The sequence below is a fragment of the Carex rostrata genome, chromosome 11 (assembly GCF_964058835.1).
Source record: "Carex rostrata chromosome 11, lpCarRost1.2, whole genome shotgun sequence".
Lineage (NCBI taxonomy): Eukaryota > Viridiplantae > Streptophyta > Magnoliopsida > Poales > Cyperaceae > Carex > Carex rostrata.
In genome coordinates this window covers 9,033,776-9,057,213 of record NC_135928.1, presented here as the reverse complement: position 1 = coordinate 9,057,213, position 23,438 = coordinate 9,033,776, and the positions used below count along the sequence as shown (strand labels likewise).

The following is a 23,438-nucleotide window of genomic DNA, read 5'->3' as shown; positions in this document are numbered from 1 at the left end:
TGAGTACGGCCTATCACCCCCAATCAGATGGACAAACTGAAAGGGTTAATCAATGTTTGGAAAATTATTTGAGGGGTATGTGTTACAATCAACAGAATAAATGGGCGAATTGGCTATCTCTAGCGGAATGGTGGTACAATTCTTCTTACCACTCAGCCCTAAAAACCACTCCCTTTAAAGCACTATATGGCTATGATCCTCCACAACTGTCTTTGAGCAGTAATCCTAGAAGTCAAGTAGAGTCAGTAAATGAAATGCTGAGAAGGAGGCAGGAGGTCAGTGGCCAGCTGAAAGAGAATTTGAGAAAAGCTCAAGAGAGGATGAAGAAATTTGCTGATACTAATAGAACTGAGAGAAACTTTGAAGTTGGGGATTGGGTTTATCTAAAAATTCAACCCTATAGGCAAATCTCAATTGCTGGAATGCGAAATCAGAAGTTGAGTCCTAAATTTTTTGGACCTTATGAAGTGATTGCAAAGATAGGAACAGTTGCTTACCATCTCGATTTACCAAGTGATTCATCACTCCATCCAGTTTTTCATGTATCGCAGCTCAAGGCAAGAATAGGAGAATCCCAAGCAGTTTCTCCAACCCTTCCTGTATTTGGAATGCATTCTGACATTCCCAAACCTATCGCCATTCTAGGCAGGCGCATGGTGAAGAAAGGTAATGCGGCTGAGACTCAAATTCTGATTCAATGGGCAAATCAAAACAGTGATGAAGCAACGTGGGAGGATTACGGTGTAATGAAGGATAAGTATCCAGAATTTATTCTCGAGGACGAGATTTGTGTAAAGGGAGGGGGAGTGTCACAACCCAGTTCTAATTTGGGGATAGCCGTTTGTTATTTGAACAATTTAAATAAACTGCGGGACGAGAAAGGAGGAGCGGGCAAAGAGGGCAGCAGTGCGGGCAATTTTATTAAAGATACTGTATCGCTGACAGTGGGCCCAGAAGTAAAGAATGGAGCAGAGAGACTACAACAACTGACAAGGGGTCCCAAGGATCAGTTTTAACTAAGAATATCAGTGAGAGCACGCAGAAGAGGCTAGAAGTCAGTTAGAGAATTTGTTAGTTGGTTAAATAAACGGGTCGGATCCTGAAGCTTAGGTGTCACTCTGACATGCATTAGCAAGATCCAATAGTTTGATTTTAGATCCAATTCTTGTAATTGTGTCGCCTATAAAAGGCAAATTCATGTAATGGTTTGGATTATCCAAGAAATAAAGAAATTCAGAGTTTCACTCTTTCTCTTATCGTGCGAGGCTATTTTCAGCTAAGTTCGATCTTACTTCTCTATTGTGCAATTGGAATTTTTTAGTTTCAATTGAGACTGGAATTCCATTGTCAGGTTTCAGGACTTGACAGAAACCGGCTGACATTTTTTTTCAGCCTATCATTCGAGCTATTCAGAGAAGATTAGCAGGTTGGAAAGCGAAACTGTTATCCTTTGGAGGCAGGGTAACTCTTATTAAATCTGTTCTCTCGGCTATACCGCTACATTATATGCTGGTGGTTAAGATGCCGAAGGGAGTAGTCCAACAGATTGACAAAGTTAGAAGAAATTTCCTCTGGCGAGGAAACGAGGAGTGCAAAGGCATTAACTGTTTGGTTAACTGGGACCATGTGTGTGCACTTAGGATCAATGGAGGCATGGGAATAATTAATTTGGCCACCCAGAACGAACGCTGCATTACTGTCTAAATGGCTCTAGAAGTTGGAAAAGGAACCTCACGGGCAGTGGGCCAAGACAGTGAATCTCTTGTATGGTATCCAAACGGTCACGCAGTTATCGGCGGTAAGTGTTGACTCCTTCTTCATGCGATCCCTCCAAGAACTTGTACCAGTATTTGCCGTATTTGCAAGAAGGGCAGTGGGAAATGAACTGCTATGGTACTGGACAATGAGTGGTGCCTTCTCCACCAGTTCCGCTTACCGGCTTATGCACAACACGGGATTGGTGTGCATGTACCAAAAAAAGATTTGGAAAATCAAAGCTCCGTATAAGGTGAGAGTCTTCCTGTGGCTCATGATTCAAAATAAAATTCTAACCCAACAGGTTTTGGAGTATAGAGGGTGCCACATTGCTTATGGCTGCGTATTGTGTGGAGATCAGAGCCAAGAGACGAGAGACCACATTTTCTGCGACTGTACCTACGTAGGAACTTTTTGGAGAGGCTTGCTTCACCGTTTGGCAATTACAAGGATCACTGGACCGGACCATACGGTCATAGAATTATGGTTATCTACCAGAGCACTACTTAATGCGGTGACGGTCGTTAAATGGGATGCAACGTGGGTAGCGGGTGTGTGGGCTTTATGGCGGGAGAAGAATGGAAGGACGTTTGGCGGATATGCCAACGGCGTCGACCAACTCCAGCATGACACTATCACGCAGGTTCAATAGTGGCTCACTGTCATCTAAAAACTTTAGTCTGCCAGGAAGTAACTGCGCTTCTGCGTTCTCAATTTTTATTGCTGTCCTTTTTACATTGTAATTTCAGAGATTTATTTAAAAATACTGAGTTGTGTAATTAATTAGAGGGTGGCTTTGTAAATAATCATGTATAGCACCTTTTATTTTCAATGAATCTGTTGGTAGTAATTGCTATCTGACCTTCAAAAAAAAAAAGAATTTGGCTCCCTGTTTATATTTTCAAAAATTTGTATTCATATTATGGCATTTCTTTTGTGCATTTTCAAAACAGATCGACCGAATAATCCAAGACTACTGAATTAAATTCACCGAGTTCAAATTATCTCAAAAGATTTCGTATCGCGTGGTTTGGTCAATTTGTTGTCAATATCATTTATAATATTTACCAGCACCAAACTGCATCACGTGCCTACGTTAGGGAAAAGATCAAACAGAGCGAATGCGTATTAAAATATATAACTATGCGTATCCACATTTTATGCAGAGACCATGTTAGGATATTGAACAGATGCTACAATTCACAAGCGCATCTACTAAATATTATGAAAAATAAGCGCATCTACTAAATTTTATCATCTCCTTATTGTCGGTATACCCTCGATAGGTTAAATTACCGTCCGTCCCCATTAAAATATGTGCACTCTGCTTCAAAATTCGTACTCCACTGCTTTAATTTCATCCGTAAAGATCTTAATACAAATCAGATGATTTTAAAAGTAGACATGAGGCCTACTCCGTTCTCATCTCCAAATAGAAACCTGACCTCCTGTGCTATCTCCGAATAAGCACCGACACGTCGGTCACGCAAAATATGCGATATAAGAGCATACGCGGTCTGCCACAATCTCGGTCCTGAGATCCTGCAGGATCTGATGCAATGTTTGATATATGCTTCTATTTTCTAGTAAGGCACACTACTGCAATCCGATATATATTGATTGGTCCAAAACTTGCATCAATATTTGTGTTGAATGTCACAAAATACAATTCTAAGTCTCGGTATATTCTTCAAACGACAGCCATCGCGAGCTCAAAATACATTCGCTTCTTTCAAAAAATCGGTTCAAATCCAATTTTCGGTCTTAGAGCATCTCCATCAGCTTGCAACTACGCTTGCAAAGTCCGACGTGTCATTTCAAAAATACAAAGGCACCGATGTAGATTGAATTTCAGAAAAGAAAGCTTTCAGGATTTGCAAGCTTGCAAATCGCTGAAAATTCCCGTTCGCTCGCTGAAAATTCTCGTTTCCGCGCACTCAACGGAAACATATCTCGCTGCTCTTCCACCTACCCGTCCCCATTTCATCCTCCGCCAAGCTTCCGTCGTCTCTCATTTTCACCGCCGTTCTTCCCCTCTCCATTTCCTCGGCCCTCGGGTTTGACCTGACCCACAAAGGCTGCATGTGCGATTCGTCAACCCCCATGGATACAACGCTTTGGATGCTTTCTCTTGTTTCATTTCTATAAAACAATTGTCTTTCTTCTTCTCTTTTCTTTCCCTTGCTTCTCTGGTTAACTGGGATTTCGATTTGGGTTTCAATTAAAGAGTTGATTTGGTGCATTCATAGAGTTTTAAGGTACTTTTTTTAATGCATTTATTATCAAAATTGTTCTATTTTATGCTTTGAACAATAAAACAAATTGATTTCGTGGCAGGCAGGAGGTATTGGATTTGTTCTTAATGGAAATGGGGAATTGATTGCGTACCATTCTGCTGCTGTTCGTGCATGTTCTGCCATAGCTGCTGAAGCTTTGGCTTTACTGGAAGCAATTAGGCGGGTTATGGATCTTGGGATTGAAAGCTGCGTTTTTTACTCAGATTGTCTATCTCTGGTAAAATGGTGTATGGCAATTGGGCCTCCGATTGAAGCTGACTGGGATGCTTCCAGGGAATGTTTTAAGATATGGGAGATTGTTAAAAGAAATAAGGGTTTCATTTGTATTCATGTGCCTAGGTGCCAAAATAAAATGGCAAATTACTTGGCTCAGTTGGGACGCACACAGGGATGGAACTATACCGGTTTCACATTTCCAATGTTTGATTTTCCTGTTCTAGATAGCCTCTTATTTCAGTAATGTAATAGGATATTTATTTAGGTAGGATTTTTGTGCATCTTTCATTTGGTTTGCAAGCTTTAAAATGCTGTTTCAAGCATATCTCTGTAAAAACCTGCCTCCTTTTTATGGGGGTTGTATCAGTAAATTATGCCCAAGAGCTTTAAACGCAAAAAAAAAAAAAAAAATTGATTTGTTTTTGAAAATTGTTTATGGGTACAGTTCGTTTCCTAGGAATGACAGAACTTTTGGGGCAATGAAAATAGATAGTAAAGCTGATTTGAGTATTTAGAGGTAGATAGTTCAGTACCAGAAACCAGACTGGCAATATTTTGGATACTTGTTTTAGTAAGATTTTAATTGGTTTTTAAAATATATCATACTTCCTTTTTTTTTTTGCTTTCTTTATTGTCATGCCTGATGTGTCTTGTTTTGTAAATTTAGGTTTCATTTTCCTTTGTACCAGTTCTTTCATGTTGGTGTATTCAAACGAAAAAATCTTCTCTGGGTAAATGACTACAACGAGACTTCTGACAGACCACATTATATGGGAGATTGTGGCTGAAATATTGTAATTTGGGAACGTATAGAATGATGGGAACCAACTTACTGGCAGACCCGGATTGACTAATGGGTCTGTTAATGGGTCTGTGGGAGACAAGGGTGTTTTCGCTTAATTTACATTTTAATTTTTCAGAATTTTTGTTTTGTCGTTAGTTTAGATGAATTGGATGTGTTTAGTTTCCCTATAGCTATCTATATTTATGCATGGGGAGGTTTGCAAAATAGGGCTAAGGGAAATTATTTTTACTGGTAATGGGGGTTTTCTTTTCTTTCTGTTTAGATGTTTTGAATTTTAAGTTGTTTTGTGGTTGTAATTTGGATACTTAATTTTTCTAATATATGTATTGGCAGCCTCTGCCAATTTTTCAAAAAAAAATAATAATAATGGAGAGGGGAGAGAGAGAGAGGGAGAGGGTATCGTGGAGATGGGGTAGAGAGAGAGGGAATTTGAAATGCAATTGAAATGCAATTGCATGAATGTAGGGAATTTGAAATTAAGTTTGAAGATAATTTCATTTGACAGTTATTTTCTATTTGCAATTGCATTTCAATTGCACCAATGTAGATGCTCTTATCTGGACAAAAACATTGGGTGAATCGGTTGATTCTACACCAGTGTTATCAGAACCGGACCGGACCGGGTGGTTCAACCGGAATAAATCGGACTCGGTTACCTATCCGGTTCGGTTCTTTAGTTGGATCGCTTTAGGGAATGAACCGCTTGTAAATGGTTAAACCGCCCGATTTTTCGTAAAAAATCGCTGATTTAACCGGCGTAAAACCCGGTTCAAAACAGATTCTTGTAAATCTCCTTCTACTCCGATATCCACTGTGATCAGAACACTGTACATGGTAGAGTTCAATTGATTTCAATTCAATGGTATTCAATTGAAATTTGATGATCGGAATAAAAATAAAAAAGAATTGAATTCAAATCTAGTTTTTGATTGAAAAGTCTATATAATAGAAGAAAATGATTTCACTTAAATGAAAATGACACTTTTATCCTTGCTTGAGTGTTTCTTTTGTTGAAATAATTTGTAAGCTTAAATTAAATATGATCACAAGGCCCTTATTTTATTTTTATGTACTAATTCTAAAATCATTTTAAGCTCTTCTGACATTTTCGTATTAAGAATAAAAATTTTGTACACCTCGGGGCTAACCAGTAAGCAGTAGCCATCAAATTTAATAAATGCGATACAACATCACTAAGGCACCTAGAAAGAAATTATAAAAACAATCTCCTATGCTTTCCTGTTTCTAATGCACATAACAGTGCCATCCACTGATGCACTTGCACTGCTCTCTTCTGTACCAGCAATCCCGGCATAATATTGTACCAGCAATCCCGGCATATAATTATTTAAATTTACAATTTATAATTTATAATTTAAATATATAATTATTTAAATTTACAATTTATAATTTAAATATATAATTAATTAAATTTATAATTTAAATTTTTATTTTATAATTTATAATTTATAATTTATAATTTAAATATATAATTATTTAATTTATATTTGGAAGTATTTAATTTTTAATTATTTAATATATAATTATTTAATTTTATTAATTCTAAAATGATTTAGAATTGTTTTAGGAACATTTTTCCTTTTCGGATCCCTTACGGAGCTTTGACTGTCTGACCGATCGATTCTTCCATTGAGATAATTTTTTTTTTTACAATATTTGTCCAGAAAATTTAGAATTTTTTACAACCTTCCAAAATGGTTTAGAATAATTAAAAAAAAATCCAAAATAGTTTAGAATGTTGCCCTATTTAATTTATGAAATTCCAAAATAGTGTAAAATAATTATAGAATATTCAAAATTGTGTAGAATATTTTGTAGAGGCAACACAATTTTTAATTACTTATATGCTGTTATTTTTGAAACTGTCAAACCAATCAAAAGTAAAAAAGACAACTATTTGTGTGAAAATTTATATTGGAGGGGAAATCCAATACAATGATGACGAGGTCTAGTACAGTACCCGAGCTAAATACTCATTACCGCTAACCGTGAACCACAATTTTGATTATCTTCTGAATGAGATTTATAAATTAGTTGGGTACAATTCTAGCAATGCAAATCTGGAAATCCAGGCCAGATTTAACATGTCCACTGATGGTCAACATGACTACCAATTAGTACCGGTAATGAATCAACAATCATTCGAAATGATTTTAGGAATTGTATCGTCTTTTGCAGAAAGTTACCGGTTCTGGAGTTATATGTAGAATTGGAACCGAACTATACCAGTCATATACCTGAACCTCCATCCCGACCCAGTACCAGTCGGAATCCTGTGGATCCCGACCCAAAAATGAGTAGAACTAGGGTGTTCTTAAGTTCATCAAGTCCCATGGTGAATTCAAGTCTAAAATTCGTCAAATCGATTTCAAATGATGAATCCGAACCGTTCAAACCCGCTTAACTTACGAGTGATGCGTCTACATGTAAAAACTTTAAACATTCGAATTAATTTACTATAAAGTCAAGCGGTCAAAAAATGTTCAAAAAATGAATGCATCAAAATTAGTTTATTAAACTTCTAATTTTTGACCACTTGACTTTATATTAAAATAATTCGAATGTTTAAAGTTTTTACATGTAGACGCATCACTCGTAAGGTAAGCGGGTTTGAACGGTTCGGATTAGTCATTTGAAATTGATTTGACGAATTTTAGACTTGAATTCACCAAGAACACCTTAGTTCTAGTCTAAAAATGAGGAGGGTTCCAAACTTCCAATGCCTCGTGTCTTTCATATTTCATCATACCTCATATTTTATATCTTCATTTTCAAAGTCCAACTTGTCGTTATGAATCGTTCAACATGATATATATACTAAAATATGGTTAGGGATGAAATTTTATAATTTTGAAATTTTTTTAATATTTTTTAAGATGGGTAGAAAATCACTGTTTTTTGAACGGTTCAAAAACAGTGATTTTGTACCTATCTTAAAAATTAGTAAAAAAATTCCAAAAAAATATAAAATTTTATCTACATGCATATTTTAGTACAAATATTATGTTGAATGGTTCCGATCGACAATTTGGACTTTGAAAATAGAAATATAAAATATGAGGTATGATGAGATATGAAAAAGATAAGATATTGAAACCCTCCTCTCTAAAAAATATATATTAAGCAAATATTTGTCTCTCACGAAGATGTTCAATGCAAATATTTGTCTCTTAACAGTGTAATTTTACTGTCACCGTGGCAATGTTTTATTGGCTTATTTTACCTACCACGGAGCTTTCGTGAGAAAATGTATGTTTAGATTGTCACTATTGAATACACCAAGAAAAAAAAAACCTCGCATCTACAATTCAGACTATCAGTCTTGATAGTTAAAAAAAAAAGGCCTCGTAAATCTCTGGCTGTGATACTCCATTACGGCCCGCATTTTTTTAGCATTTCATTCGTAATGCTAATTGGTACAAATTATGTATTTTTCTTTTTGAAAGGTCTATTTAAGACGATGAACGAGATCTAAATATCAAAATCTTGTAAAACATCAAATTTTATTATTTTATATATATATATATATATATATATATATAGAGTACGGCTAACGCGCTTCCTCTAGCATATGGGCCGAAATGCTTCCGGTGGAAATTTGAAATTTCAAAATCAAAAAAGTCGATCTGAACCGTTCATCTTCTTCTCCATATTAATATCTGCTTGGAGACCAAATTTTACATTTTTCTGAAATTTTTTACTATTTATTAAGCCATTTTGAAAATCGCTGATCCAACGGTAGCTTCTGATTTTTACTGTTTGGTAAGCCACCGTTGGATCAGCAATTTTCAAAGTGGCTTAATAAATAGTAAAAAATTTCAGAAAAATGTAAAATTTGGTCTCCAAGCAGATATTAATATCGAGAAGAAGATGAACGGTTCAGATCGACTTTTTGGATTTTGAAATTTCAAATTTCCACCGGAAGCATTTCGGTCCATATGCTAGAGGAAGCGCGTTAGCCATACTCTATATATATATATATATATATATATATATATATATAGAGTACGGCTAACGCGCTTCCTCTAGTATATCAACAATATGCTTCCGGTCTCTAAAATCTATCGAATCGGCTTCAAATGACAAATCTAAACCGTTCAAATCAATGTCTTTAACGAGAGCTTCGTTTCCGAATAAAAAAATTTAAGTTTCGAATTTATTTACTATCAAAAAAGAAAAAAGAGTGAGTCTATGGTACTATGCATAGCATGGATGGGTCCATACTACGGATCAATATATACGTTTGAAAAATCCTAACAGTCAATTTGAACCGTTCAACATGATTTCCATATGAATATGTACTTGCAGACCGAATTTTATATTTTTTAGAATTGTTTTACTATTTTTTTAAGATAGGTAGAAAATCACTGTTTTTGGATGGCTTATCTTAAAAAATAGTAAACAAATTATAAAAAAATGTAAAATATGGTATGCAAGTATATATTCATATTGAAATTATGTTAAATGGTTCGGATTGACTGTTAGAATTTTCAAAACAAAAATATTGATATGTAGTACGGATTCATCCGTGCTATACAGAGTACCTCACTCTTTCTAATTTTTCTTATAAACATTTGGGTTGAAATAATTTTTTTTATCGATGTGAATTAATTTTAAAAAATTAACACATATTATTAGATGTCTGACGTCTTGTTGCGTGACATTTATGCCATCTAGGGCGTTGTGATATATATAAGTAATTCATCACATATTGGTGTAGGGTCATAATCTTTCACAGCAAAGACTCAATATCAAGTTTCAGAAACTGGCTTTGACTTTAATAAAACGAATAAAACTTGTCACTTTCACCATACACACACGCTTTAAATAAAAAAATAATAGCAACGTGGTATCAAATTTAGGGAATCCGGATAGGGGTGAAAACGGATAGGATATTATTCGACTCAATCCGAATCTCTATTTGAAAACTAAATATGATATCCGATATTCAAACATTTGAGTAGATACAAATATAATTTTAAATTTTAATTACTCATATCCACATATATATACCAAATAATTTAATATATATCTTAAAAATAATTACAGGATTAATCGTCTGTAAAAAAATTATTTCCATAGAATTTGTACTTTAGAGGATTGTTATGACGTTCACAACATATTAAAGAACATTTTAAGTTGTCACATATTGCACCCTCCGGTACGCATCTGTTTGATAATTTAAATTATTGCATTTAATATATTATCATTATACCTTTCAATGACCTTGTTTATTTGTTTTACTTATCCGTTCAATAATAACCCTAAAATAAGACATCAAACTTTCAAGAACTGTTCTAAATCCAGGGGTTCAAGAGAGGGATGGTATTTGACTGTGAAAATCATGTCTTTTCTTTTAGAATAATTATTAGAATCCTCCGTTTTGTATTCCCGTATTATCTCCACATCAACTTTTCTCTAATAATGTATTATGATATTCACTAATTATATAGTCCTCCATTTCTCATTCTCTGTACTTGTTTTCAGAGATGAAATTAGGATTTGAATATAGAGGGGGCTAAATATTATTTAAAAATAAAATTTATATAACACATGAATTTTTTTTATAATACTCTAATCAAGAATTTTTTTTGAACCAATGATATTGAAATCTATGGCATTGATTTCCTTGCCTTTTTCACATATTACATTTTATAGATTAGTCCCCTCAATTCAAATTTTCTAGTTCTGCATCTAGGACCGAAAGAACCTTATCTAGCCAAAACAATGGTTGTGCACCAAACCTTACTGGTCAACATTTTGGTTTTCCTATACTTCAATGTGCCTGCAAATCGTAATTCTTTGATCGGGATCAAGAATTGTGCGGATTTGTGTGTTGAATATCAGAGCCTGAATCACTTCAATCACCAAGAGATTTGACGAACCGTTCCACAAGTCATTATCATCCTCCATGGATGATCCTTTCAATTTATTTTGCGCTAGGAAGCGCAATCCGTTCCTTGCCAAGTTGACTAAGTCAGTGCATTGACGTTGTTGTACCACTTCTATTTGATATTTATGAGAGCTTAATTAGCTTCAGTCCTCCGCAGAATATAACTTAGCTGAATAGCGAAAACTACCAATTATGGCTTGGCTTCTTTTATTCCCCCTTCTTCTAACAATGCTGTTAGTTCCCAATTCACTTGCCCAAGCACCCCAACCGCTTCGTTGCCAAAAGACATGTGGCGATCTCAATATCCCATATCCATTTGGAATAGGCCAGGGCTGTGCGCTATCCAAAGAGTTCGAGCTCAATTGCACCAGCCAAAATGGCACTTACAAAACAATTTTTTACAATCCATTTTATTCCAATCCATTTTATTCCAATGTGGAGGTGGTTAATATCTCACTGTTTCAAAACCAATCTCGGATAAAATCCCAGATTTCTTGGCAGTGTTACAACAGCACGACCAAGACTGTTTCCTATGATGATTGGTATCTCAATTTGACCACAACACCATTCAGATTCTCAAATATCAAGAATAAGTTTACAGCAATTGGTGCCCAAACACTCCCTTATTTCTACCTTCAAAACAGTGATAACATTTGGTATAGAACAGGGTGTGTCTCTGTGTGCTTAAGTATGCAGGGCCTGGTTAATGGTTCCTGTTCAGGAATTGGTTGCTGTCAGACTGCTGTTCCTCTGGGAATGAACTATTACACAGTTCGCTTTGATGCTAACTTCAACAATTCTGGTGTCTCAAGCTTCAGTCCTTGCAGCTATGCGGTGCTCATTGAAGCAGACAGCTTCAATTTTAGCACCGCATACATCACAACAACTGACTTCTGGTATGACAACAACGGCCAAGTTCCTGTTGTGGTGGATTGGGCCATAGGCAATGAGACCTGCACGGTGGCACAACGTAATAGCACCAGTTATGCATGTGTTAGCAGCAATAGCAGATGTGTCAACTCCGCCAATGGTCCAGGCTATTTCTGTAGCTGTGAGGAGGGGTACGAAGGAAACCCCTATCTCTATGGTGGTTGCACAGGTACTATAATCTGTTTTATTTTATTATTATTTTTTAAATTAGGCACTAAAATTTGTTGCTACAGTAATACTGACACATACGTTTACTTATTTACTATCATTTCCCATGCAATCTTGGGATTTTATGAATCCTCTTAATTTCCGTCTTCTGATTGTCTAAGATATTGGTTAGCTGGTATGATAGGCAAAGGATAGTACACAATTTATTGCCAGAATCACCTAATACACCGGTAACATTCAGTAAGATCTGATTTACAGAATTAATAGGTAGGTTCCGACAAATCCATCTCATTTTATCGGTCCAAAGTTGAAAAAGTCAAACTGGTAGCTTCATGTTATATTCAAGTCAGGTTATACATCATTCAGGGTCCAAATTCTTTGAGAGTTCCATGCCGTCTGCATCTTTTCAGTTCATAAAATTCTCGGTTCATGCAGTTCTGGCTGGGGTTCTGGTTAGGTTTTGAGTCGGCACAAGTGTTTCAAATTTACAAACTTTCAGGGTGGTCTGATTAGGATTTGTGGTGTGTGGGGTTGAAATTGCCAACTTCAGGTTCATTCATAATTTATGTGATGATTGTTTTGCATTCGGAATCAGGTTAATTGAGTTAATTTAAACTCTCATATTGTATTGTGATTGTTACTGATTCATATCAAATGTGTCAGAAGTAAAGATTTTCATACTTCTTGAATTCAGGATGTACAGATAAGTCCTGCAGAATGTAGATCATGTCGTAGGATTGTCAGAGAAGCCCACAAGCCTCCTTGGCCCAAACAACGTACACATCACAATTACTGAACATTTTTCGTAGCAATTAATATGTTCAGAGAAAAGGTTTAATAGTAATTACTATCATTCTGTTATCTGTGGGATTATTATTGGTACACGTCAAAATTCGGACTCGCCAGAAGTACCCTGGTTTATTGTTAAGACCAACCAAGATTATTCTCTCTCATCTGATGCTGAGACAAATTTGATAATTTCCCCTTTGTAATGATTCCTTTTTTTTTTTCATTTGACAGATATAGATGAATGTCGACAAAATAAATCATCATGTACTGGGATTTGTGAAAATACACCAGGATCATTCAGATGTTCATGTCCTCTAGGTATGCATGTGGTTGATAACAGCAGTCGAGATTGTATCCCTGACACGAAACTTCCAGACACAAGACTTCCACTGTGGGTCAAGCTGGTTATAGGTAATGTTCTCAAATATTACTATATATGTCATCTTGAATTTAATCTTTAATTGATTAAGAACTTTAGTAACTGGTTCTGTAGAACTAATGTCTTTAATTGATTGTTTACTTTTACAGGTATTGGCTGCTCCATCATGGTTATAGTAATTTTGAGCTCCTTTTTTTATTTGGTTCACGAAAGAAGAAAAATTGCTACAATTAAGGAGAAATACTTTGAAGACTACGGAGGTCAGTTGTTGTTTCAAGAGATGAAGTCAAAGCAGGGGTTTGCTTTCACAATATTCAAGGAAAACGAACTGAAAGAGGTTACCAACAACTTTGATGAAAAAAATGTACTGGGACAAGGAGGAAATGGTACGGTATACAAAGGAACTCTCATTAATAATGAAGTTGTAGCAATCAAAAAGTGCAAAACAATTGATGAGAGGCAAAAGAAAGAATTTGGCAAAGAGATTCTTATCCTTTCTCAAATCAACCACAAAAATATTGTTAGCATCATTGGTTGCTGTCTAGAAGTAGAAATACCTATCTTGGTGTACGAGTTTATTCCCAATGGAACCCTTTTTGATATTATTCATGTTAAGCATTCAATATGCATTCCGTTAAGGACGCGCCTAAGAGTTGCTCAAGAGGCAGCTGAAGCACTTGCCTATTTGCACTCCGGGGTGTCCCCTCCAATTGTTCACCGTGATGTAAAATCTTCTAACATACTTTTGGATGAGAATTTTATGGCCAAGGTGTCGGATTTTGGAGCTTCCGTTTTGGCACCAACGGACGAAGATCAATTCATCACACTTGTGCAAGGGACGCGTGGTTACCTAGATCCAGAGTACATGCAGACTGGTCAATTGACGATCAAAAGTGATGTGTACAGCTTCGGTGTCGTTCTTCTTGAGCTTCTAACTCGTAAAAAGGCATTCTACTTGGATGGACCCGAAGAGAGAAGTCTATCATCAGGCTTTTTATCTGCTTTGAAAGAGAACAAACTCGGGGAAATTTTGGATGTTCAAATTATGGATGAAGAGAGCATGGATCTGATCAAAGGCGTCGCTGAGCTAGCAAGAGAATGCTTAAATATGGAAGGAGAAAAGAGGCCTGAAATGAGAGAAGTTGCTGAAGGTCTTGATAGGTTGAGGAAAACCATGAAGCATCCTTGGGTACAGGATAACCGGGATATTGAGATTGAGCACCTACTTGGTGAACCCTCTAACAATCATTTGGAAATGACTTCATACCATAGTTTGGAAGAAAAGGCAATGCTGGCTATTGATTCTGGACGATGATATATATATAATGCATCATTCTGCCTTTTTTATTTACCATTTTATTTTATTTTCAATTATGTTCTATTGGGAGATAGGCACAGGAAGTCAGCAACATTGTGCGTTAAATTTATTGTTCTAGTTGCTTTTTTTTTTACTTTTTTTATGTGCTTTGTGTTGGATGAAGAGAGAGAGCATCGTATCTTATATTTGTACTACAATAATGTGTTGACCGTTCTTGTTTATAAACACTTTGTTTAGATATCAAAATTTAACTTCATAGATTGGTCTTAAAGTAATACAATTATTGTTGAAAAAGTAAAATAGATCTCAGATTCTATTTTCATCATAGATCAAGGGTCTAGTTCAAATGTAATAAGATAGGCAACGGTACAGTAAATAGGTATCTACACATACCATAATTACAGTAGGTACCAACAGTGGCTAGTCCAAAGTCATAAAATATAAATATCAAGATACACACTGTACAGTAGGGATGGCAACTAGCTGGCTCGTGCTGGGTCCAACTTGAACTCGTCGCAAGCGAGCTGACTTTAGGGATCTGAGCTGAAATCTCAGCTTGGAATCGTCACGAGCTGGACCGAGTTAGCTCAAAAGTTGACGAGCTTGATCATTGGGTTTGGCTGGATCTTGTTTTAAGAAGAAAATAAATTATTGATAAGCCTAAATTTCATATACATTTTTGGTAGAATTTGGTCTCTAAAACTATTCTCTTTTTATTAGTTTAAAGTCGTTTTGTTTAGATATCGCACCAAGTTCAAGATACTGCTATATTTTTATGTGTTTTCAGGTATTAGAAGCAAAGGGGAACAATTTGGAGCAAGCCCGGACGCGATCGGAACCTAGACGACATGAAGAGGCAAGAATCAGAGGAAAATTGCGACCTGAAATTCCAGAACTACTTGGAACAGCTCACTGCCATAATTCTGCACTGAAATTACGACCCGCAATTTCTGCACAGTCTCTAATTTTTGGGCTGCTATGGGCCCAGAACAATATATATAGCCCATCTCTCCTTCCCCAAAGAGGGGGCCGCCATTTTCAGACTTCACCACAACTGGGAACGACCTCAAGAGCTAGGGTTTCAGATCTAGGGCGATTTGGAGAGGGAAAAGCTTGAGGGAGAAGAGATTTGTGCTTAGATTTGTATTCTCTACTCTATTTTCTTTTCTCTAGACTTTGGTAACAACTTGTTTATTACCTTTGTAACTATTTGCGCCCCTATGAGTGGCTAATCTCCTCTCTAGGGGCGATGGCATGTGAAACTCGAAACTAGGTGCACTCTATCTTACTCGATTTGTGGTTTTCATTGACTATTAGCAATTTACTCTTTTAATGCTTGATTTATACATGGATTGGGTGGTATAACCTTACTCCTCCGATACATGGATTTAGGTATTTATCCAATGAGTAAAGAATAGGTAATTAGGACGAAGTACTTAACCGAGAAGTCCTAAGTACCCTAAAAGTACGATATTAGCTCGCAAAGTACTTAACCGTGAAGTGTACGCTATTATGAATGACTAAAAATCATTTGTGTTAACTCTCTGAACAAAAAGAGTAAAGAATAGGTTATTAGGACGAAGTACTTAACCGAAAAGTCCGAAGTAACCTAAAGGTAAGATAATAGCCCGCGAAGTACTTAACCGTGAAGTGTACGCTACTATCACCTTAGACAGGACGCCCACGTATGCTTTAGAAACATGAATCGAGTAGATTGAGACCCTAGTGGATAGGAATGCCAAAGCCCCTAGAACTCCTACACTTGAATCAGACCCAAGACATTTATTATTTGCTCCTTTCAATTTAATTAGATTTAGAAACCAAACCAAACTCCGGTAGTCTACCTTAGTGCATTGGCGAGAACCAGTACTTTACGAGTTGTCCCTGTGGATTCGACACCCGAACTACTACTTGACAAGGTTGTATGCTTGCAACCAAATTAGGTGTATTAGGGTTCATAATTAGCTATAGAAAAACACCATCAAGCTTTTGGCGCCGTTGCCGGGGACAACGGTAAATATTGGTTGTAGCTTTAGTAATTAAGACTAGACATTTTTCTTTTATTCTATATTTTTTATTTCATTGGGTCACCTTCTTTTTCTCTTGCAGGATTCACTCTGGCCGATAATCCCAATCTTATTGTCTACCAAAGGAAGAGACTACGAGGAACTAGAAGGGTGACTTCTCTAACCCCAATCAGACCTCAGCGACTAGCTTTTGAGGAGCCGAGAATAGCAGAATATAATGAAACGCAGGACCGGCTCTTGTACGAGACGTGGTCCCTCACCCGTCGCATGCATGCTTGGCATTTGGAGCGAGGTGACTACGAGGATGAGGAGATGCCCGCCCAGCCGCCTCGACGTCGCAGCCGCACTCAACAGCACGACCCACAGACGCCTCATGCGCCCCCGCCACACGGGGGGTCAGATTGATTCAACATCCGCAACATTACCATCACCCATTGTAAGATAATCATGTCTCGTTTCTTTTTCTTCATGACTAGAATTGGAGCATTGAGGGCAATGCTCGGTTTAAGTTTGGGGGAGGGAAATTGAGATTGTATCTGCATTTGCACGTAGGGTTTGCATGACTTTCATTTGTTTTCTTTTATTTTCTTTTATGTTTTGGTGGATAATTTTGAAAAATCTGAAAAATTTTGAGGAAAAATTTCAAAGGAATTGATCTTGTTTGGGAATAAGAGAAAGTAACAAGGGAAATTGATCGACCATTTCTAAACTAACCCACGGTGAATGGAATTGGAGTTAAGGTTTTAAGGTTTGGTACTTTATGATATTCTTGGAATTAAAGGTTTTTGAATTTGGACTTGTCCTACAATTGGAACCGAACCCGCAAAAATCCAAAAATCAATGTGACTAATCAAGAGAGAGTGGTGTAGTAGCCGGTGGATCCAAAAATCTATAAATCAATGAATTCATTATTAGGATCCCACTTGGTTGCGTGTTGCACGCGAAGCTACACGCTCGACACACACACACACAAAAAAGTGAACTCTAAGCCTTAATAAGTGCTAGGACTTAGTCCACGGGCAAATATACCACATACGACACGAGGCAGCCTCAAGAGCGCAGAAATTTGCAAATTTCAAAAAATTTCAAAGGAATTCGAAGTCAATTCGAAGTAAAAAAGCGCGAGGTTCAGGATTAACATGAACTTTCTTTCAAACTTGGATAAATTTTTGAGTGACAGGTTCCATTTGTAGGGGTGAGAATTAAGAAACTTACAATCTTTTCGAAAATCATAAAATGCGGGGCAATGTGGAAAGAATGGATAGAAAGACACGCGTGGAGTGAATCGGAAATAATTGAGCATTGCTCTTTTTGTTAGAATTCCCAAAAATCCGAGCAAATGTCATGTGAATTTGAGAGCTTTTCCTTTAAAAGTTTATCATGACTTTTCAAAGCAAACACTACCTTTTGCATGTAGGATTAGGACTTTTCTTTAGAACTCGATTAGTTGAGAGACCAGCCCTTGGCTCTCGAACTAAGACTTGCTTAGGGACAAGCAAGAACTAAGCTTGGGGGAATTTGATAAGCCTAAATTTCATATACATTTTTGGTAGAATTTGGTCTCTAAAACTATCCCCTTTTTATTAGTTTAAAGTCGTTTTGTTTAGATATCGCACCAAGTTCAAGATACTGCTATATTTTGATGTGTTTTCAGGTATTAGAAGCAAAGGGGAACAATTTGGAGCAAGCCCGGACGCGATCAGAACCTAGACGACATGAAGAGGCAAGAATCAGAGGAAAATTGCGACCCACAATCTCTTAAATTGCGACCTGAAATTCCAGAACTACTTGGAACAGCTCACTGCCATAATTCTGCACTGAAATTGCGACCCGCAATTTCTGCACAGTCTCTAATTTTTGGGCTGTTATGGGCCCAGAATAATATATATAGCCCATCTCTCCTTCCCCAAAGAGGGGGCCGCCATTTTCAGACTTCACCACAGCTGGGAACGACCTCAAGAGCTAGGGTTTCAGATCTAGGGCGATTTGGAGATGTAAAAGCTTGAGGGAGAAGAGATTTGTGCTTAGATTTGTATTCTCTACTCTATTTTCCTTTCTCTAGACTTTGGTAACAACTTGTTTATTACCTTTGTAACTATTTGCGCCCCTATGAGAGGCTAATCTCCTCTCTAGGGGCGATGGCATGTGAAACTCAAAACTAGGTGCACTCTATCTTACTCGGTTTGTGGTTTTCATTGACTATTAGCAATTTACTCTTTTAATGCTTGATTTATACATGGATTGGGTGGTTTAACCTTACTCCTCCGATACATGGATTTAGAAATTTATCCAATGAGTAAAGAATAGGTAATTAGGACGAAGTACTTAACCGAGAAGTCCTAAGTACCCAAAAAGTACGATATTAGCTCGGGAAGTACTTAACCGTGAAGTGTACGCTATTATCAATGACTAAAAATCACTTGTGTTAACTCCCTGAACAAAAAGAGTAAAGAATAGGTTATTAGGACGAAATACTTAACCGAGAAGTCCGAAGTAACCTAAAGGTAAGATAATAGCCCGCGAAGTACTTAACCGTGAAGTGTACGCTACTATCACCTTAGACAGGACGCCCACGTATGCTTTAGAAACATGAATCGAGTAGATTGAGACCCTAGTGGATAGGAATGCCAAAGCCCCTAGAACTCCTACACTTGAATCAGACCCAAGACATTTATTATTTGCTCCTTTCAATTAAATTAGATTTAGAAACCAACCCAAACTCCGGTAGTGTAGCTTAGTGCATTGGCGAGAACCAGTACTTTACGAGTTGTCCCTATGGATTTGACACCCGAACTACTACTTGACAAGGTTGTATGCTTGCAACCAAATTAGGTGTATTAGGGTTCATAATTAGCTATAGAAGAACACTATCAATTATACAAACTTTTTGGACCGAGCTAAACCGAACTAGACAATATAAAATGCACACACATTCATACAAATTCACAAATTGATACCTAGCTGAGCTAACTCACGAGCTGGCGAACAAGTTAGGCTCCAACTTGAACTCGTTAATTCTGGACCGAGCTAGGGGCGAGCTGGCTCATTAATAGCTCGCTCCAGTGACCAGCGAACAACTCCAATACGAGTTACAATCGAGCCACGAGCTACGAGCTTGTTTGCCAGCCCTACTCTACATACAAACAAGAAAATACAATCAAATTTTATGATCTCCTTATTGTCGGTATACCCTCGCGGATAATCCTGTCGCTAATAGAAAAAGCAGCTTTCTAACGGTATACTCTCATAGCAAGTCACTTTTTACCCTCGCGGATATTGTTCCATTTTTGTAGTCAATCAGATTTCTTATTTTCAATGATTATCTCTTATGTTCAACAATTATATTTACGGCATTCAGATTTAGATGTTTACCAAACAAATAGAAGTGATGATATTGCCCTGGATTGGAAAATTCCCCGCCAAACCTTGATGAACTTCCATTATTTTTAATTTAATCCAAATATGCCTGGGCTGAGCCGCTGAGTTGCTCATCGTATATAAAAATCAGAGCACTTGGGCTTTGGGAAAGATTTCGAGTTTAATTACTCTGTTGATATTGTCTTCTCTAAGCAAAACTTGGGTAGGCCCAAACATACAGATTTACACCATACAGAATCTCATATCTTCACAATAAGTTTGTGGCAATTGGAGGTGACACTCTCGCTTATAACACTACTTTGTTTGGTTGCAAAAATCACGAGTACCGAACAGGCTGTGTGCCAGTCTGTTATAGTCAAGATAGCCTAACTAATGGTTCATGCTCTGGTATGGGATGTTGTGAAACTCCTTTTCCACCAGGGATTATTTACTATGAGGTTGCATTTGATAAAAACTTTAATAGTTCAACCGTGTCAGACTTTAGCCGTTATAGCTATGCGGTAGTAATGGAGACGGACAAATTCACATTCGGTACTTCTTATGTTATCGGATATTACTTTTGGGGAACTTACAATGGCCGGGTGCCTGTTTTGATGGATTGGTTCATTCAAAATGTGACATGTGAAGTAGCGCATTGCAATACAAGCAGCTATATATGCATAACCAGAGAGGTTCTCATTGCCGCAGTACAGGTACTGGGTGCTACATCCGGATGTTCTATGGCATATCTCATGCCAGCAGTCATCTTGCCTCATTAGTGACAGTAAGTACCACTGTACCAGAATATATCTGCAAAATGGTCCGGGACATATCTGTAATTTTTCGAAAGGGTATAAAGACAATCCGTATGTGGACAATGGGTGCCAAGGTAACTTGTACTTCTTTTTTATTCTTTTGGTTAATTGTTAAATTTTGCAATTTTGGTTGTTACAGAAAAAATTTACTTCTACTTTTGGATTCTGTTCTTCCAGTTTGGACATGATAGATTTGATTTGCATAGTAAAGCTGTATCCAAGGCGTTAGTAATTGATGATTGCCTGATACAGACTAAACCAGTACACATTATATTTTCAACCGTTCAAATACATTCTGCACGAATCTCAAAGCTCAAATATAGTGGCATCTTGCACTATTTTTGATAGCTAGGCTAAATTACCGTCCAATACGCATTACGATGTGTGGCACTCTGCTTTAAGTTCATACGTACAGATTTTAATACAAATCAATGTGTGGCACTCAAATTTCATACGTACAGATTTGAATATTCAATTGGTCACACAAATTATTACGCTATTATATTTTATGTGAATCATGGCATCGAACACGTTGGTCACACAAAATATGAGATATCTAAGAGGATACACGGTCAGCCACAATCTCCGTTCTGAGATCCTGGATGTGATACAATGTTTGATACATGCTTCGATTTTCTAACAAGGCACACTACAATCCGATATATATTGATTGGCCCAAAACTTGCATCAATATTTGTGTTGAATGTCACAAAATACAATTCTCAAAAAGGAAATTTGCTCTTCATGATGTCTTTTCTTTGAATATTCTTCAAACGACAGCTATCGCGAGCTCAAAATACCATGTCTTCTTTCGAAAAATCGGTTCACATCCAATTTTTTGTCCTATCTGGACAAAAAATTGGGTGAATCAGTCGATTCATGTGTCTAAATATATGAGTTCAGAAAACTTGTAAATGCATATGTTTTGATTAATAGGGCTGAAAACGGATGCGGATTTTCTGCTTCGAATTTGCGTGAGATATGTATCCAGATTAAACGGATCGGATAATTTTCGGATCCAGATTCGGATAATTTTCGGATCCAGATTCGGATATTTTTCCAATACAGTGAACAGGGTCCAGATTCAGATACGGAATATAATTCGTAAACAGATAATATCCGGTACTATCCGTATTGAAACAGAGCGGGTTTCTGAAGTGAACAATAGCATCTTGAGTCCGCTTTCTCCAAATGGTGACCTTTTTAACTTTTTTGAATCCATCTAGCTCTTCACGTGGGTTGAAAACTTGAAATGACTAGCTCAGCATCTCTTCACGTGGGATGTAAAAAGAAGTAAAGTTTGGTATATAAATGCCTCACATTAAGTTTGACTTTTGTTGTGGGACTAACTTCTTCTCTTGACCGGAGCAAATTTGTTATTCTTTCTCTGTTTCGAAAGAATGATAAATCAGAGGCGTTAATACTTCAAACAATAGGCATTATTAATGATTGCTAGTGTATGTATTTATCTTATATTTGATTTTGTTTACCTTGCCTTAATTGGGCTTCTATTTCTAATTGATTTCAAACTTTTTTGCTCCCAAGTCTGTATGACTCAATCATCCGACACGTATTCTTTTCATATCTGTATTCATAGATTATCCGTTCCGTATCCGTATCCGTTTAAAACGAATTTGGTTTTAAATTTTGAAATCCGTTTACTATCTGTATCTGTATTCGTATTCATTTATTGAAAGGCGGATACATATTTGGTATCAGCATTATCCGCTCCGTTTGCACCCCTAGTTTTGAAAGTAGATATTTATATATTATAGTATTGTCAAATTTTTTTTAAATTAATATATAGTTGTTAATGATTTTAAAAATTGTAATAAAAACAAAAAAATTGTGAGCTTTGATCCTCTGTGCTTACCCGTAGTTTTTATTTGTTACATCTCATACCTTTTTGACTTGAAGATGAAATCCTACTCAAGCCTTCTCCTAATAAAGACGATTAAGATCGAATTGATTCGAGAGGCAGCACTGTGGTGGCAGCGTATGACAACTTGTGTGTACTTGTTATTTCTACAATAACCACACCACATGTGTAGAGTACATTGAGACATATAGAACCATCAATTGAATATTCCTCTCTTCCATGATTCACATAAAATAAACGTAATAATTAAAATTTAATCGTTAAATTTTCGCTTGTCAAATATTTTTGTTGACAGACTTTGCTCTCTCAATCAGAAAATTCGAGTGGTGCATATAAATTAAAGAAGAGAAGAGTTCAAATGTCTTTATTTTTTATATCTTTATTATGTCTTCATTTTTATAAACTTTAATAATTTGAAATTTAAAAGTAAAATTTGAAGTGAGCGCGTTCTTCTAGTCTCCAACTGATGAAGCACTTTTCCTATGCTACTTGTGCTACTCGGCATCGCCACCAATCTTCCACAGAGACATCAAGTCTCCAACCAATGAATCTCAATTTTCCACGCTTGGTGGAAACATCAAGTCTCCAACCAATGAATCTCAATTTTCCAATCTCAATTAATACTTGCAGTCATGCTAACTAACTGACAAGAGTGACGTGTACAGCTTTGGTGCAGCCAGTAATTGATTTTGATGCTTCAGAGGAAAAAAAGGACTTTCGTGGCAATTTCTCTCTGCTATGAAAGAGAACGAAATGGCTTGATGCAGCCCAAATGGCTTATGGGGTTTT

The 23,438-nt window shown here is 36.7% G+C and overlaps 1 protein-coding gene across 1 annotated transcript; it reads left to right on the top strand.

Annotated features, from left to right (window-relative positions):
- The first annotated feature begins 11,421 nt into the window (after positions 1-11,421).
- On the top strand, positions 11,422-14,817 carry LOC144561722 (wall-associated receptor kinase 5-like). Its single transcript, XM_078310790.1, has 3 exons — positions 11,422-12,086; positions 13,106-13,285; positions 13,403-14,817. The coding sequence occupies exons 1-3, from the start codon at positions 11,678-11,680 to the stop codon at positions 14,566-14,568; spliced, it is 1,755 nt and encodes a 584-aa protein (XP_078166916.1). The 5' UTR covers positions 11,422-11,677; the 3' UTR covers positions 14,569-14,817.
- Positions 14,818-23,438: the final 8,621 nt, after the last annotated feature.